Source organism: Microcaecilia unicolor, chromosome 9, assembly GCF_901765095.1.
Source record: "Microcaecilia unicolor chromosome 9, aMicUni1.1, whole genome shotgun sequence".
NCBI classification, from domain to species: domain Eukaryota; kingdom Metazoa; phylum Chordata; class Amphibia; order Gymnophiona; family Siphonopidae; genus Microcaecilia; species Microcaecilia unicolor.
Window position 1 is genome coordinate 22941431 of NC_044039.1, and position 17788 is coordinate 22959218.

Genomic DNA, 17788 nt, shown 5'->3' on the forward strand with positions numbered 1-17788 from the left:
GGCGCATGGCGTATGGGCTCGGGAAGTCTGTTCCAGGCATAAGGTGATGCGAGGCAGAAGGGGCGGAGTCTGGAGTTAGCGGTGGTGGAGAAGGGTACAGATAGGAGTGATTTGTCCTGGGAGCGGAGGTTACGGGTGGGAACATACGGGGAGAGGAGGGTAGAGAGGTAATGGGGGGCTGCAGATTGAGTGCACTTGAAGGTCAGTTCTCAAATAAATAAGAAAGCAATTTAAAATAGTAGTGACTGCGTATCTGCATATTTGATACCCATCCTGCTGCAGAATACGAAGGAAGAAAAATGAGAATACAGTCGCAGGGTGCGTCTGAAATTTGGCAATATGTCTCTTTCAGGTACCTAAGATTATGTAGCTGGGGAGGTGAGTGACATCAGAAATGGTCTGAATTAAAACAGAAAGTGCTGCTGAACGAATCCGCCTTAGGCACCCCCCCAAAGAGATTCTTCAAGTAATCAGACCCCAAAGGACAACAGGGAGCAAGACAGGGAGTTGGTTTATGAATAAGCGGTACAATGGTAGACAGCTTTTTACCTGAATGGATGTATACATTTATTGATTTGGATTTTGCTCACACCTTTTTCAGTAGTAGCTCAAAGTGAGTTGCATTCAGGTACTCTGGGTATTTTTTTTTTTTTTTGTTACAATTGTACCCTGCGCTTTCCCACTCATGGCAGGCTCAATGCGGCTTACATGGGGCAATGGAGGGTTAAGTGACTTGCCCAGAGTCACAAGGAGCTGCCTGTGCCTGAAGTGGGAATCAAACTCAGTTCCTCAGTTCCCCAGGACCACAGTCCACCACCCTAACCACTAGGCCACTCCTCCACTGTTGCTACTATTTGAGATTCTACATGGAATGTTGTTATTCCACTAGCAACATTCCATGTAGAAGTCGGCCCTTGCAGATCACCAATGTGGCCGTGCAGGCTTCTGCTTCTGTGAGTCTGACGTCCTGCACGTATGTGCAGGACGTCAGACTCACAGAAACAGAAGCCTGCGCAGCCTTCTACATGGAATGTTGCTAGTGGAATAGCAACATTCCATGTAGAATCTCCAATAGTATCTATTATATTTTTGTTACATTTGTACCCCACGCTTTCCCACTCATGGCAGCCTCAATGCGGCTTACATGGGGCAATGGAGGGTTAAGTGACTTGCCCAGAGTCACAAGGAGCTGCCTGTGCCTGAAGTGGGAATCGAACTCACTTCCTCAGTTCCCCAGGACCAAAGTCCACCACCCTAACCACTAGGCCACTCCTCCACTGTCGCTACTATCCTTGGCCACCTTTAAATCTAGACTGAAAGACCACCTCTTTAACATTGCTTTTGACTCGTAACCACTTGTAACCACTCGCCTCCACCTACCCTCCTCTCTTCCTTCCCATTCACATTAATTGATTTGATTTGCTTACTTTATTTATTTTTTTGTCTATTAGGTTGTAAGCTCTTTGAGCAGGGACTGTCTTTCTTCTATGTTTGTGCAGCGCTGCGTACGCCTTGTAGCACTATAGAAATGCTAAATAGTAGTAGTAGTAGTATTATTTGAGATTCTACATGGAATGTTGCTACCATTGGAGATTCTAGATGGAATGTTGCTGCTATTGAGATTCTGTTGCTACTATTTCAGATTCTACATGGAATGTTGCTATTCCACTAGCAATATTCCATGTAGAAGTTGGCCCTTGCAGACCACCAATGTGGCCGCGCAGGCTTCTGCTTCTGTGAGTCTGACGTCCTGCACATATGTACAGGACGTCAGACTCACAGAAACAGAAGCCTGCGCAGCCTTCTACATGGAATGTTGTTAGTGGAATAGCAACATTCCATGTAGAATCTCCAATAGTAGCAACATTCCATGTAGAATCTCCAATAGTATCTATTTTATTTTTGTTACGTTTGTACCCTGCACTTTCCCACTCATGGCAGGCTCAATGCGGCTTACATATTGTATACAGGTACTTATTTGAACCTGGGGCAATGGAGGGTTAAGTGACTTGCCCAGAGTCACAAGGAGCTGCCTGTGCCTGAAGTGGGAAATCGAACTCAGTTCCTCAGTTCCCCAGGACCAAAGTCCACCACGTTGTCACTCAAGAGCTCACCATCTAAGTTTGTACCCGAGGCAATGGAGGATTAAGTGACTTGCCCAAGATCACAAGCAGTAGCGGTGAGATTTGAACCGGCCACCTCTGGATGTCAAGACATCACTTTAGGAGGATCAAATACATTCGTCATTTAAAACTGGTGACACTCCTGTTTTGTTTACGCCATGGGTGTCTGACTTATAGATCAGCTGCCTGAAAATACAGTTAAAAGATACCCAGAATCCCACCATCTCTTCCCTGTCCAGCAGTACTACTTCTCTCCTCCCACCAATGGTCCAGCATCTCTCCCTCTCTTCCCTTCTGTTCTTCCTCTTCCTCCCATGGTCCAGCATCTGTCTGTCATGCCCCCCCCCCCCCCCCACACACACACACACACACACACAGACATACCCTTCAAAGTTAGAGGATGCTGGCAGCAAGCAGCAATTCATACATGTGCTTACGGCTGGTTCCAAAACCTTCCCTCTGATTTGTCTTGCCTATCCAGAAATAGGAAGTTGAAATGAGAGGGAAGGCTTTGGGGGCTGGCCATGAGAAGCACATGTGAGTCGCTGCTCATTACCAGCAACCACTAGAAAAGACAAATTTAAAAGGTACATTGGTCAGAAGGTTGGGTGGGGGGGGGGGGGGGGGGGAAGAGAGATGGAGAAGCCAGACCACAAGGGGAAGTTAGTCCGATAGGAAGAACACTGGGAACAGCCATGATGTCACTTCCTGAGCTGTAAGAAGCTTCTCCTTCTTACCTACAAATGCAATCAGTCTGCTGCCCCTCACTACCTCTCTACCCTCATCTCCCCTTATGTTCCCACCCGTAACCTCCATTCACAGGACAAATCCCTCCTCTCTGCACCCTTCTCCAACACCGCCAACTCCAGGCTCCGCTCATTCTGCCTCGCCTCACCCTATGCTTGGAACAACCTTCCTGAGCCCTTACGCCAAGCCCCCTCCCTGCCCATCTTCAAGTCTTTATTTAAAACCCACCTCTTCAATGCTGCATTCGGCACCTAACTCTTACCGTTCAGTAAATCCAGACTGCCCCAATTTGACCGCCCATATCGGACTGTCCGTTCACTTGTCTCTTAGATTGTAAGCTCCTTGAGCAAGGACCGTCCCTCTATGTTAAATTGTACAGCGCTGCGTAACCCTAGTAGCGCTTTAGAAATGTTAAGTAGTAGTAGTAAGAAGTACTGGAACGCTGTTCTGCCTCTTTCCAGCAGAAATTAAGCCTTGGTTTAAAATTTGTTCCTGCCTTTTTGAAGAAATTCACCCGAAGTTTGTATACAGCTTAAAACTTGGAATGCCCTCCCGCGGGAGGTGGTGGAGATGAAAACGGTAACGGAGTTCAAACATGCGTGGGATATGCATAAAGGAATCCTGTGCATAAGGAATGGATCCTCAGAAGTTTAGCTGAAATTGGGTGGCGGAGCAGGTGGGGGGGGAAAAGGGGTTGGTGGTTGGGAGGCTAGGATAGGGGAGGGCAGACTTACACGGTCTGTACCAGAGCCGATGATGGGAGGCGGGAAATACTGCTGGGCAGACTTATACGGTCTGTGCCCTGAAAAGGACAGGTACAAATTCAAGGTAAGGTATACACATATGAGTTTGTCTTGGGCAGACTGGATGGACCATGCAGGTCTTTTTCTGCCGTCATCTACTATGTTACTAGAAGGATGTGATTAAAGAGTAACATAAAGGAAGAAAAGTGAATGATCATAGCCTTACAAAACTACCTCACCAACCCACCCAGTTATTAAAATCCACCATCTATACTGCCCAACACCTTCCTTCTCTCTTCCCTTTCTTAATCGCTGTATATTACTAATTGTATCTGATATCCTGGAATGACTATGTCATAACCAAAACTCTGTAAGCCACATTGAGCCTGCAAATAGGTGGGAAAATGTGGGATACAAATGCAATAAATAATAAATAAATAAAATCACGTAAAATGAATTGTCATAGGAAAGAGATGCATACACCATACCTGAGGGCCACAAACAGGTCATATTTTTAGCACAGCCCAAATAAATATGCGTGAGAAAGATTTGAATGGCCACCGCTCCCACTGTGTGCAACTGCTTAAGGATATCCTGAAAATCCGACCCTTTGTGGCCCTGGAGGACTGAATTTGAACAAGTCCATACTATACCTTGGAAAAGGGGGTTCAACAACAGGTAGTCTTTTTGGGGCACCCATATAGTGTTCCAGAATACTGTCCACTCAAAAATCAGCAAGGCAATCGACCTGCAAACTCCAATGTGGACAAACAAAACAGCAGATCAAGATAAACGTGAAGATTTGATTGATATCATATACCAGAATATTGCCCGACACAGGCCGCGTTTCGCCCAAAAGGGCTTCGTCAGGGGCTAAATTGACTGTACAGAACCAATGTTCCAACTGGAAATATGATTTATACACATCAAACATAAAAGGACATACAGTAAAAAACCAGCAAGGTGACCACATTCAGAGTTGTGAGGTGTTTGGTTGATCGTTACACAAAAGTTGTGGTCACCTTGCTGGTTTTTTTTTACTATATGTCCTTTTATGTTTGATGTGTATAAATCATATTTCCAGTTGGAACATTGGTTCTGTACAGTCAATAATTTAGCCCCTGACGAAGCCCTTTTGGGCGAAACGCGGCCTGTGTCGGGCAATATTCTGGTATATGATATCAATAAAATCTTCACGTTTATCTTGATCTGCTATTTTGTTTGTCCCTACTGTCCACTCAAATCCATTCATTTAGGGATTTCCCCTCCCACCACCAGGACCGCCGAGAGAGGGGGCATGTGGGGGGGGGGGGGCAAAATTCCCCAGGCCTGGCTTCCAAGGGGGGGGAGGGGGACGAGCTCAGGTCCAGCATTGGCAAGCTTATTCCTGCTTGCGTCCGTCTGTCCTCTCCTGCATGCCGCCCAGGACCTGGATGATTGCATTTAACACGATATTGTGTTAATGCAATCATCCAGGTCCCGACTCCCGGCACGGACAGGAATAGTGCAGGAGAGGACAGAGAAAGGCAGCAGACAGAAAGGGGCAGGGGCAGCGGACCGAGTGTGGGGGAGGGAGAGCAGGGGTGGGACACGGCACGGGGGCAGCGGCCCAGGTGGGGGAAGCATGGTGGCAGTCCGAGTGTGGGGGAGGGAGAGCAGGGTTGGGACATGGCATGGGGGCAGCGGTCCAGGTGGGGGAAGCATGGTGGCAGCCCGAGTGTGGGGGAGGGAGAGCAGGGGTGGGACACGGCACGGGAGCAGAAGCATGGTGGCAGCCCGAGTGTGGGGGAGGGAGAGCAGGGTTGGGACATGGCATGGGGGCAGCGGCCTAGGTGGGGGAAGCATGGTGGCAGCCCGAGTGTGGGGGAGGGAGAGCAGGGGTGGGACACGGCACGGGGGCAGCGGCCCAGGTGGGGGAAGCATGGTGGCAGCCCGAGTGTGGGGGAGGGAGAGCAGGGGTGGGACACGGCACGGGAGCAGAAGCCCAGGTGGGGGAAGCATGGTGGCAGTCCGAGTGTGGGGGAGGGAGAGCAGGGTTGGGACATGGCATGGGGGCAGCGGCCCAGGTGGGGGAAGCATGGTGGCCCAGTCCTGCCCTGGCACCAGCTGTCTCTCTCGGCAGCCCTGCCCACCAATCCCACCAAAACAGAGTGCTATGACTGTGCAACTGAAAGACATTCAACCAGCGCAGCTCGGAAAATTTAAAACCTACCTGCTTATCTTCCAGGTGATCTAGGTCCCCTTTACTAGAATCGGAGCTGGAGTCATCTTCATCAGAACTGTTCATGACCTCCTCTTCATCGGACTGAACCATACCTGGTTCCATGCCAGGCTCATCCTGGGAGGGGCTAATGGAAAACACACAGACATTTTAAAGATTTATTTTAAAGCTTCAAAGTCATTTTACATAAGTACATAAGTATCGCCACACTGGGACAGACCAAGTGTCAATCAAGCCCAGCATCCTGTGGCCAATCCAGGTCACAAATACCTGGCAGAAACCCAAATAGTAGCAACGTTCCATTTAGAACCCCAAAGAGTAGCAAGATTCTAGAATTCTGAAGAATAACAAGATTCCATGCAGAATTTCAAAGTGTAGCGACATTCCATGAAAAACCCCAAAGAGTAGCAAGATTCCATTTAGAATCCCAAGTACATAAGTACATAAGTATTGCCATACTGGGACAGACCAAAGGTCCATCAAGCCCAGCATCCTGTTTCCAACAGTGGCCAGTCCAGGTCACAAATACCTGGCAAGATCCCAAAAAAGTTCAATACATTTTATGCTGCTTATCCCAGAAATAGCACTGGATTTTCCCCAAGTCAATTTAATAATGGTCTATCGACTTGTCCTTTAGGAAGCCATCCAGACCTTTTTTAAACCCCGCTAAGCTAGCCACCTTTATCACATTCTCTGGCAACAAATTCCAGGATTTTAATTACACGTTGAGTGAAGAAAAAAATTCTCCGATTAAATTAATTAAGTATTAAATTTACTGCGTTATAGCTTCATCGCATGCCTCCTAGTCCTAGTATTTTTGGAAAGAGTAAACAGACGCTTCACGTCTACCCTTTCCAGTCCACTCATTATTTTACAGACCTCTTTCATATCTCCTCTCAGCCGCCTTTTCTCCAAGCTGAAGAGCCCTAGCCGCTTCAGCCTTTCCTGGTAGGGAAGTCGCCCCATCCCCTTTATCATTTTCATTGCCCTTCCTGCAGATTCCCCAAAGGTGTCAGCATAAGTGGTATTTGTTTTAATATGAGAGAGAGAGGGAGAGAGAGAGAGAGAGGGGGGGGGGAGAGAGAGAGAGACAGAGAGAGGGAGGGAGAGAGACAGAGAGAGAGGGAAAGAGGGAGAGAGAGAGAAGGGGAGAGAGAGAGAGAGACAGAGAGGGAGAGAGACAGAGAGAGGGAGGGAAAGAGGGAGAGAGAGGGAAAGAGGGAGAGAGACAGAGAGAGGGAGGGAGAGAGACAGAGAGAGAGGGAAAGAGGGAGAGAGAGAGAAGGGGAGAGAGAGAGAGAGAGAGAGACAGAGAGGGAGAGAGACAGAGAGAGGGAGGGAAAGAGGGAGAGAGAGGGAAAGAGGGAGAGAGACAGAGAGAGAAGGAGGGAGAGAGACAGAGAGAGAGATGCAGAGGTAGGGCTGGGCCTTTTCACTACCACAAACTCCAGAATTTTCTGAAGAGAAACTTCACGGAGACACAGTTCCTTTCAAAGTTTGCCTGCAGGACCCCGCACACATTTTTTTTTTAATTTCCCTCCTAACTGAATCAAAGAGCTCCACACACAGAGCACAGTTCAAGCAAAGCATCCCCTATACAGATACAGAAAAAACTGTTGTGTTTAAAGAAACTTAACCTGCAACTAGTTACTTTCTGGCTTGCTGCTAAGTAACAAAAAAAAAAAAAAGTTACAAAAATAAAGTGCCACAGCCCCATTACAGATCCCTTCCCCCCCCCCCCCCCCCCTACCCTTTTAAGAAAAATAGAGTCGAAGAGGCGGTGCCACCTTTGGAGAAGCAGACACATGTGTTCCAATGCAAAAGACTCACCCGAAGCAGGTAATTAAAAAGCCAGACCTGGATATTGTTCTAAGTTGGAATGAACTCTTACCTTTATATCACAAAAGTTGAAGGCTGGTAAAACTAGCAAAGAGGTGTTTGGGAAGAACCAGGCAATTCAAATAGACAGTGAGTTGAATGCTTTGTCCCTCTTGCAACACTGCCAGACTACGACAACCCGCAGCTTTTACACTGAATGCCAGGAAGCCTGTTAGAAATGCGAAAAACACTGACTCCTGCACTATCGGGCAACCTTACAAACTGGCTACCTGTGCTTACACAAATGCTACAGGGCACCACAAAGCTCACAGCTTGCCGACCCTGTACATTTTCCACCAAGGTACCGAATGTTTTCAGCTTTCATCCAACGGTAGCATCGTTACTTGGTTCCCCCCTTATGAGCTGACTGTGAAGGAGGTGAAAACCATTGAAGAGATGTAGAAACGAAAAAAAAAAAAACTGAACAAAGCAGGAAAAGCCGGAAGTGGATTAATAGAGCAGAGAGCAAAAAACCTAAAGCAGGAAATCCTCTTTTTTTTTTTCCTGTTACTACTGACCCTTTTCATTCGCTTCTCTGACCAGGCCATTCATCTGGCGTTCTCCTGTCCGATTTGTAACTAGCTGCTGGGTTTCCCTTTCACTAACGTACAGTTGTTATACTCTCATCTCTGCACTGTTTTTGGTTATTTTTGTTTTGAACAGTCCATCATCTGATATTTAGTCATCTCACAGCTGTCATTGCATCATTTTGTCCCTTGAAAAATGCCTATATTGTAATGTTCATGCCAAATATTTAAGAAAATAAAAAACAAAACAATTTAGTCTGTAATTGAGGATATAAGCATTTTTAAAGGAGATAAGTGGCATACTTGCTTATACATGAATACAGTGGATTTTTAATATTCTTTTAGCAGTGCGGTGTGGTAGCCGTGTTCGTCCACTCTTAAAGGTTATCACTAGAAATCAAACAAAATAAAACATGGAAAAGAAAATAAGATGATACCCTTTTTATTGGACATAATACATTTCTTGATTAGCTTTCAAAGGTTGCCCTTCTTCCTCAGATTGGAAATAAGCAAATGTGGTAGCAGATAGTATATATAAGAGAAACATCAAAGCATTACTTTGACTGTCTGACAGAGTGGGAGGGTGGGGGTATGCTTGGGGACATCAAAGCATTTCATTGATATTCTAACCGAATGGGTGTTGGTAGGTGAGAGGAGGGTAATAAACAGAGAAATACAGCTTTATCGTTTATAATGGGTTAGAAAACCCAGATCCTTATTAAGTCCTGTCAAAGTAATGCTTTGATGTTTCTCTTATATATACTACCTGCTACCACATTTGCTTATTTCCGATCGGACGAAGAAGGGCAACCTTCAAAAGCTAATCAAGAAATGTATTAAGTTCTGTCCAATAAAAAAGGTATCTTATTTTCTTTTCCATGTTTTATTTTGTTTGATTTCTATTGATAATATTCTTTTGAAATGTCACTATTTCATTATTGTCATGCTTTCTTACCGTTCGTGTTGATTATTTTTCCTTAAGTGAGGTCTAGAATAGAGACCATGCAGGTCTTTTTTTCTGCTGTCATCTACTATCTTATGTATGCATGGGGACAGGGTTAGCTGAAAGCCTGCAGTTCCTGCGGGACTCCCTCAAGGATTCCCTCCAGGTCGACGGAATGCGGAAACGTAATGTCAGGCCAACCTAACTATCCTTTCCTTGTGCATTGGCAATTAAATCAACACTAAAAAAAAAAAAAAAAATTAATGGATATGGTTGATAGCACCGAGAGGGGAAGTTATCAACGTGGGCTACTGCTAAAACTTATTTTACCACAAGCTAGGCTATTTTAGCACGGGTGGGTGGAGGAGATTACTCTCAGGGATGGGTTAGATTCCAGCGGGGATGGGCAGACACAGGTGAAATATCTAAACCCATGCAACGCTCTAGTCTTGAAATGTGACTGGCTATTTTAATCACACCTGAAGCCTGAAAAGTAGTTTTGCAAGAATGACCACCTTTCAGAAAGATTAAATTTAGAAGTCATTTGCTACAGACCATAGGGTCGAAACACAATCAAAACATTACATATTGATGGTGTTCCTTATTTCTAGCTTTGAAAATATATATATATTTTTTTTTTCTTACATTTGTACCCTGTGCTTTCCCACTCATGGCAGGTTCAATGCGGCTTACATATATATACAGGTACTTATTTGTACCTGGGGCAATGGAGGGTTAAGTGACTTGCCCAGATTCACAAGGAGCTGCCTTTGCCTGCAGTGGGATTCGAACCCAGTTCCCCAGGACCAAAGTCCACCACACTAACCACTAGGCGACTCCTCCACTAGCAACATTCCATGTAGAAGCCTGCCCGGCCACATTGCTGATCTGCAAGAGCAGGCTTCTACATGGAATGTTGCTAGTGGAATAGCAACATTAACATTCCATGTAGAATCTCAAATAGTAGCAACAGAATCTCAATAGTAGCAACATTCCATCTAGAATCTCCAATAGTAGGAGCATTCCACGTAGAATCTGAAATAGGGAAAGGGAACTGGGACTTGATATGCTACCTTTCTGTGGGGTTTACATATTATATACAAGTACTTATTTGTACCTGGGGCAACGGAGGGTTAAGTGACTTGCCGAGAGTCACAAGGAGCTGCCTGTGCCTGCAGTGGGAATCGAACCTAGTTCCCCAGGTCCAAAGTCCACCACTCTAACCACTAGGCCACTCCTCCACTCTCTCTCTCTCTCTCTATATATATATATATATATGTACTCTAGCAATGAAACATTTTCCTTCAGAAGTCTCCTGACTTTTTCATTTGCTCAAGTTCCAAAAGTCCTTCACATTCCTTTTCACAGCGAAATGCCAAGTCTTGTGGCTTTCATTACAAACAGTTGAGAGTATTAATTTCTCCTCAGAGTCTTCTTTCTTTTTTTTGCATTCAGGAAACTCCAGGAAGAGAATTAAAAAAAAAAAAAAAATAAACCAATGCAAGAAGGAATTCTTTCCAGGCTCTGTTGGGATCATACTTCTGGCTTTTAAACGCACCCTGGATACAGGAGAACACTATACCCTACACGTGGATTCCTAACAAGTCAGTAATGTGTGTATGCTTGTCTGTTACACCCAGAATAAAAAATAATCACGTAAGGAATGAACAGTCTGCTCTGAATAAGAATCAGGTCAGTTTTATTGGAATTGGAACACAAGAACATAATATCATCCATACTTGGTCAGACAAACGGTCCCATCTAGTCCAGTATCCTGTTTCCAACAGTGGCCAAAACCAGGTCAGACGTACCTGGCAGAAACCCAAATAGCAGCAACATTCCAAATAGAATCTCAGGTTAGCAACATTCCATGCTAACCATTCCAGGGCAAGAAGTTTCCCCATGTCTGCCTCAATAGCAGACTATGGACTTTTCCTCCAGTAACTTGTCCAACCCTTTTTTTAAACCCAGATACGTTCATCGCTGTTACCACATCCTCCAGCAATAATGTCCAGAGCGAGTTTGTTTGTTTATTTGGAATTTTCTCACACCTTTTTCAGTAGTAGCTCAAGGTCAGGTACATTTAGGTACACTGGGTATTTCCCTATCCCTGGAGGGCTCACAGTCTAACAACAGTTAGGCTCCGTAACTCATTGCCAGAGGATGTGGTTACAGCGATTAGAATATCTGGGTTTAAGAGAGGTTTGGCCAAGTTCCTGGAAGAAAAGACCACAGTCTGCTATTCAGACAGCCATAGGAAAGCCACTGCTTGCCCTGCGATGTCTGAAAAAGCTGCATCCTCCTGAAAATACATAATTTGACCCAAATGTTTTATTTTCTTTAAACCTCTTTAATTAAAACAGAACCGATACACACATAACAGTGAACACCACAACACATATACAGCATCAGAACTGTGAAGTCGTAACAGTCAAACATAAAAACACACACTGTCCATTTTCTTTCTTTTTTTAAATCTATTAATCACCTTCCCCTCCCCCGTCCAACAAATAAGATACTACCTGAACATTGACGGAGTTCCTTACACCAACGTCAGGATTAACCCAACGCGCCCACTTCACTCCCTCCTCTCCTCCCCCCACCAAGGACAACTAGGCTAAAGTCATTATAAGAGCTTGAGGTAATGGGAAGGAGAATGGCAGGCAGGCAGGAGGTGCTCAAAGACACAGGTAGACAATGGTAGGAATCAGAGGTGTAGCTACATGGGGGCATGGGGCCACGGGCCCCCACAGATTACGCCCTGGCCCCCTCTACATTTGACCCCCCCCCCCCCACACCGTCACCGCCCACCGCATCAGGTACCTTGTTTGCTGGCGGGGGTCCCCAAACCCCGCCAGCCGAAGAGGTTTCTTCAGCGCCGGTCGACTCCGGCACCTTCGTTGTGGGATCATCTGTTTCTGACGCCTTACGTCCTGCACCGTGCATGTAGTCCCGTGCAGGACGTAAGGCGGTAGAAACAGATGATCCCACAACGAAGGCGCCGGAATCGACCGGCGCTGAAGAAGACTCTTCGGCTGGCAGGGATTGGGGACCCCTGCCAGCAAACAAGGTACCTGATGTGGCGGCGGGGGGGGGGGGGAGGGGTCAGCGGCGAGGGCAGGCGTCTAAACAGTGCCCCCCTCACCTCTGGCTCTCCCCCCCCCTCCCGCCTAGCTCTTGACTACGCTCCTGATAGGAATAAACAGAAGACTTCTTTATATAAAAGCCCATTGTGTCACAGCTCAGTGCAGTGCTATCAGTGTCCCTGTAGAACCCTACGGAGCGGGTCTCACTAGGGCTGGCTTCTGGCCACACCCCAAACACAATGTTGCCATCCCAAACAAACACAGTCTGACACAGGCATGCCTTCAGCCTGGACACACAACATGTGAGTCTTTAAGGTAACTGCACAAACTTTGTATCTCGATTGTCTTTCCCACATAGACTCTGGAGCTATAAGCTTCAGGCCATGCTGCTTCCCTGACCCTCCCCTAGCCCTGTCTTCCTCCAGGAGACCTCTGTATTTGGGGGTCTCGTTCCTAGAGGCTTCTCTGCTCTACTCTTTGTCCCTTGGAAAGTGCTCACTGTTCGCCGACTCAGCATTGTCGATTTGTATCTACACCGATTTTCTAAATTAACAAATATTAGATTCCATAGCGGACTGAGGATTGACCAGTGCACACTCTTGCAAGCAGCTTGTTGTAATTCTATTGCGAGAATTTGTCTGACCCCTCATGCAGGCGCGATCTGTGCTGAAACACAGCCGTGTCGGATCTTCTTGCAGATGTTATTGACGCTGGCAATAAAGTAATCTTTGGTTCCGCCACTGGACTGTGTGCTCCACTTTCGTTGATTCCTTCTTTGGTTTCTCACCTACTCTTTCTCAGGGCATTTAACCATCCCTCTGACTTGACTGGGCCTTTGGCTCAGTGAGCTAGCGCCACCTGCTGAAAAGGTGGCTTAACTGCAATATTAGCAAGAGAGTGATCTCAGGGGCACCTGACACAAAATGAATCTAGGATATGGTAGATTTAAAACAAATAGGAGAAAGTTTTTCTTTACTCAGCGTAACATAGTAACATAGTAGATGACGGCAGAAAAAGACCTGCACGGTCCATCTAGTCTGCCCACGATAAACTCATATGTGTATACCTTACCTTGATTTGTACCTGTCTTTTTCAGGGCACAGACCGTATAAGTCTGTGCAGCAGTATTTCCCGCCTCCCAACCACCAGTCCCGCCTCCCATCACCAGCTCCAGCACAGACCCCGTATAAGTCTGCCCTCCCCCATCCTAGCCTCTCAACCACCAACCCCTCTTCCCCCCGCCACCCAATTTCAGCTAAGCTTCTGTGGATCCATTCCTTCTGCACAGGATTCCTTTATGCCTGTCCCACGCATGTTTGAATTCCGTTACCGTTTTCATCTCCACCACCTCCCGCAGGAGGACATTCCAAGCGTTCACCACCCTCTCCGTGAAGAAATACTTCCTGACATCTTTCCTGAGTCTGCCCCCCTTCAATCTCATTTCATGTCCTCTCGTTCTACTGCCTTCCCATCTCCGGAAAAGATTCGTTTGCGGATTAATACCTTTCAAATATTTGAACGTCTGTATCATATCAGAGTTAGACTCTGCAACTCGTTGCCGGAGAATGTAGTGACAGCAGCTGGCCTTACGGAATTTAAAGGGGGTTTGGACAGATTCCTGAAGGAAAAGTCCATTGAACATTATTACATTTTGGGGGGGGGGGGTTGCCAGGTTCTTGAAGCTGTCAGAGACAGGATGCTAGGCTTGATGGACCCTTGGTCTTTTCCCAGTATGACGGTGCTTATGTACTTATGCCACTATACCATTCCCTCCCTCACAGAGCTCAATAATTCAATATCCAACTCCGAGCTGTGTGTGGCATTGTAGTCCAACAGGCTCCCAGATCTTCTAGCATCCATTTGTTGAAGTCCCTCTAATAGTAAATTAAACATTGTCCTAAAAAGCTGAAAATAGGTGGGAAAATGTGGGGTACAAATGTAACAAATAAATAAATCAAAATAGTGAAATACCATTTGGCTAAGAACATCAAAGCTTGTTTCTCTCCTGGTTCTATTTAATTTTCTCGTTGGGGGGGGTAAAATTATACAAGTTTTTTGCACATAAAGCTCGTTTCACACACAAAAAGTGTGGATGCTTGGAATGCCCTCCCGCGGGAAGTGGTGGAGATGAAAATGGTAACGGAATTAAAAAATACGTGGGATAAACATAAAGGAATCCTGTTCAGAAGGAATGGATCCTCAGAAGTTTAGCAGAGATTGGGTGGCAGAGCCGATGGTGGTGGGGGGGGGGGGGGGGGCGCGGCTGGTGGTTGGGAGGCGGGGCTAGTGCTGGGCAGACTTCTACGGTCTGTGCCGTGAGGATGGCAGATACTAAATCAAGGTCAGGTATACACAAAAGGTAGCGCATATGAGTTTATCTTGTTGGGCAGACTGGATGGACCGTGCAGGTCTTTTTCTGCCGTCATCTATTATGTTACTATGTAAAAAGAATACTGTAGGTTAGGCGCACTCGCTTATATGATGTACGTGGGCATGCCTCTTCTTTGCCAGCTTTCCTCTGCATTCAGAACCACATGCGGCCCAATAGTCTTGCGAAACGCTCCAGCCTTGCCTGCAGCGAACAGACGGAAAAAGGAGAAGGCCAGAGCAGCAACCGCACTGCTTGCCGACTCCTGCCGGATGGAGAGGGGATTAAATTTTAATGAAGGGGAATATTGGGGGGGAAATGATACTTCACAAGAAGTGGGATAGTGACTAACATACTGGTATTCATATATTTGTGGAGATTTTAATTCGTACTTCAGTGGGGCCCAATGATATCGTCTGTCTGGGATCCATGATAAGGATTAATCCTGCTTTACTTACGGCAGAGTACTGGCGCTCGACCGCTGCAATATTTATTATTTATTTATTTATTTGTTGCATTTGTATCCCACATTTTCCCACCTCTTTGCAGGCTCAATGTGGCTTACAATACGTAATGAATAGTGGAAATATATGAGAAAATATCCATTTAGTACCGTATTTTTCGGACTATAAGACGCACTTTTTTCCCCCCAAAGTTGGGAGGAAAATGGGGGGTGCGTCTTATAGTCCGAAGGTAGAGATTTCCCTCCCTCCGAGTTCGGGATCACCCTCCCCCCCGGCCCTGTCACCACTTCTCCCTACTCACGCGATCTTCCCTGGTGGTCTAGTGACGTCGGGGCAGGAAAGAGCCCCCTGTTTCCTGCCCAGCGCGCTGCTCTCCATCCTCCTGTATGCAGCCTGACGGTCTCGGCGAGATTCAAAATGGCCACCGAGACTTCAATTCTCTGCGGCCATTTTGAATCTCGCCGAGACCGTCAGGCAGCAATGCATACAGGAGGATGGAGAGCAGCGCGCTGGGTAGGAAAGAGGGGGCTCTTTCCTGCCCCGACGTCACTAGACCACCAGGGAAGATCGCGTGAGTAGGGAGAAGTGGTGACAGGACCGGGGGGAGGGCGATCCCAAACTCGGAGGGAGGGATTCGGACAAGACGCACCGGAGCACCTAGATTTTAGAGGAGGGAAAAAGCTAATTTTTTTTTTTCCTATTTCCCTCCTCTAAAACCTAGGTGCATCTTATGGTCCGGTGCGTCTTATAGTCCGAAAAATACGGTAATATCAGAAGGATCTTGGGTAACATGATAATGAAAAAACATGGAAGTAGTTTGGCAAGCAAGTATTGTAAAGGCAGTTCTGGATATGTGTACAGGAGTTCATATTTGTTGATCCTTGTTGTATGCCTTGTTAAAGAGATGGGTCTTCAGTAGAATTCGGAAGTTAGCTAGTTCATAAATCGTTTTTAAGTTGCGCGGCAGCGCGTTCCAGAATTGTGCGCTCAGGTAGGAAAAGGTTGACGCATGCGTTAATTTGTATTTTAGACCTTTACAGTTGGGGAAGTGATGATTAAGGAATGTGCGGGATGGTTTTTTTTTTTAGCATTCCTGGGTGGTAAGTCTATCCGATCTGACATGTAGGCTGGTGCGTCTCCGTGAATAGTTTTTATGAACTAGGGTGCATATTTAGCTGGGCCCTGCAGTTTTCTCCTGTTTTTTGACCTTCCAGCTTCATCGGAACCAGCCTCTATACTGGAACTCCTACACCATAAACCTTCAGTCGCAAGTATGGAGGCTTTCATCGCTATTTCTAATCTCCTTCCTCTCTAGCCCAGCCAATACAAAGACAGAAGAGGTTCCTCACCAGACTGGCAGCAAGCAGTAGGGGACTGGTTTTTTTCTTCCTTAGCAAAGGTCCTAAAGCAGATCCAGCTGCAGATGGATTTCCCATGGGTTCTAGGTCAGTTCCCACCCATAACCCCCAAAACACACTAGGACACCCTCAACCCCCCCCCCCAACATTATTTTTTTTTACACATCCCTTTCCCCTTCCAGACATGCAGATCATGTGGAGGGGGGGGCAATACCTCCCACATCCCCCAAACTAGGTTTCAACATAATTCAGCCCCTCAAAATGACACATTGATTACGATTTATAACAAACTAGGAAAAAATGCCCGTTTCTGAGCGGAATGAAACGGGCGCTAGCAAGGGGCCCCCTCCCTCCGTCCCTCGAAGCTACTTGCCTTGTTCGCTGTGGGCCGTTTCGGCCCTCGAGTGTCAATAGCTCCGCCCTCGACGTCATGACGTTTTGACGCGTTATGACGTTTTGACGCGAGAGGGCGGTGCAGACACTCCAGGGTACACCGGATATCTTGGGCGCCTCAACTTCCCTGGAGGCTTCAGAACGTTGGGGTTGCCTTTTATATATATAGATTACTACTCTACCTATGAAAAGCTATTCCGTTATCCGTCCTTTGTGTACATTCGTATGCTGCTCTAACTTACTTGTTTCAGATGCTGTAAAAAAAAAAAAAAAAAGCAAGTTATGGGACCAGATACAAGAAAAAGGCTACAGGCTAAGGAGAGTGGGAAATGTCTGGGGGGGGGGGGGGGGGGGAAGAGACAGAGTCCATGTGGGAATTGTCCTAGGTGGAAAGTCGCCTGATACCTTCCCACCTGAGTTATAGGGAAAGCCCTAGTTACTATGTTTTCAAGATCAATTTGTTAATACATGATTTTGATTTGATCGCAATTAACACTGCTCCAAGATATCTGAAGAGGAAACAAAATTGTGCTCCGTTCTGGCATGGCAGCGGGAAAGGTCTACTCTTCTAAGTGGCAAACAGAAGACAGAATCCACGGGCATCCATGGCAGGATCCCTTCAGAGGAAACTGAATACTTCCACTGCCTCAGCCAGCCGGAAGCAGCAGCATTTACTAGCTACAGAAACCAACTCACTTGTGCAGCACGGATTCACCAACTGCTTGTGTTGCAATAAACCTCTTTAATGGCTACTAATAGCATTGAAGACATTTCTCAATCCTCAAAGTCATTCCACAAACAAACAGTGTACAGTACACTTCAACGCAATATATCAATAAGCAGAAAGAAAATCCACAAACCACAGAGTCAGCCACCGTGTAATGCTTGCTTGCTTCATGCCAAGCCCAGGCCATCTCAAATTTAAGTGCATAATCGC

General features: G+C 46.4%; 1 protein-coding gene across 1 annotated transcript in view; it reads right to left on the minus strand.

Annotated features, from left to right (window-relative positions):
- FGD6 (FYVE, RhoGEF and PH domain containing 6) overlaps positions 1-17788 on the minus strand; it is a 170444-nt gene that overhangs the window by 82554 nt on the left and 70102 nt on the right. The window contains exon 3 of the mRNA XM_030214964.1: positions 5826-5961. Within this exon, the coding sequence (XP_030070824.1) occupies positions 5826-5961 (136 nt within the window). The remainder of the gene's footprint in view (positions 1-5825; positions 5962-17788) is intronic.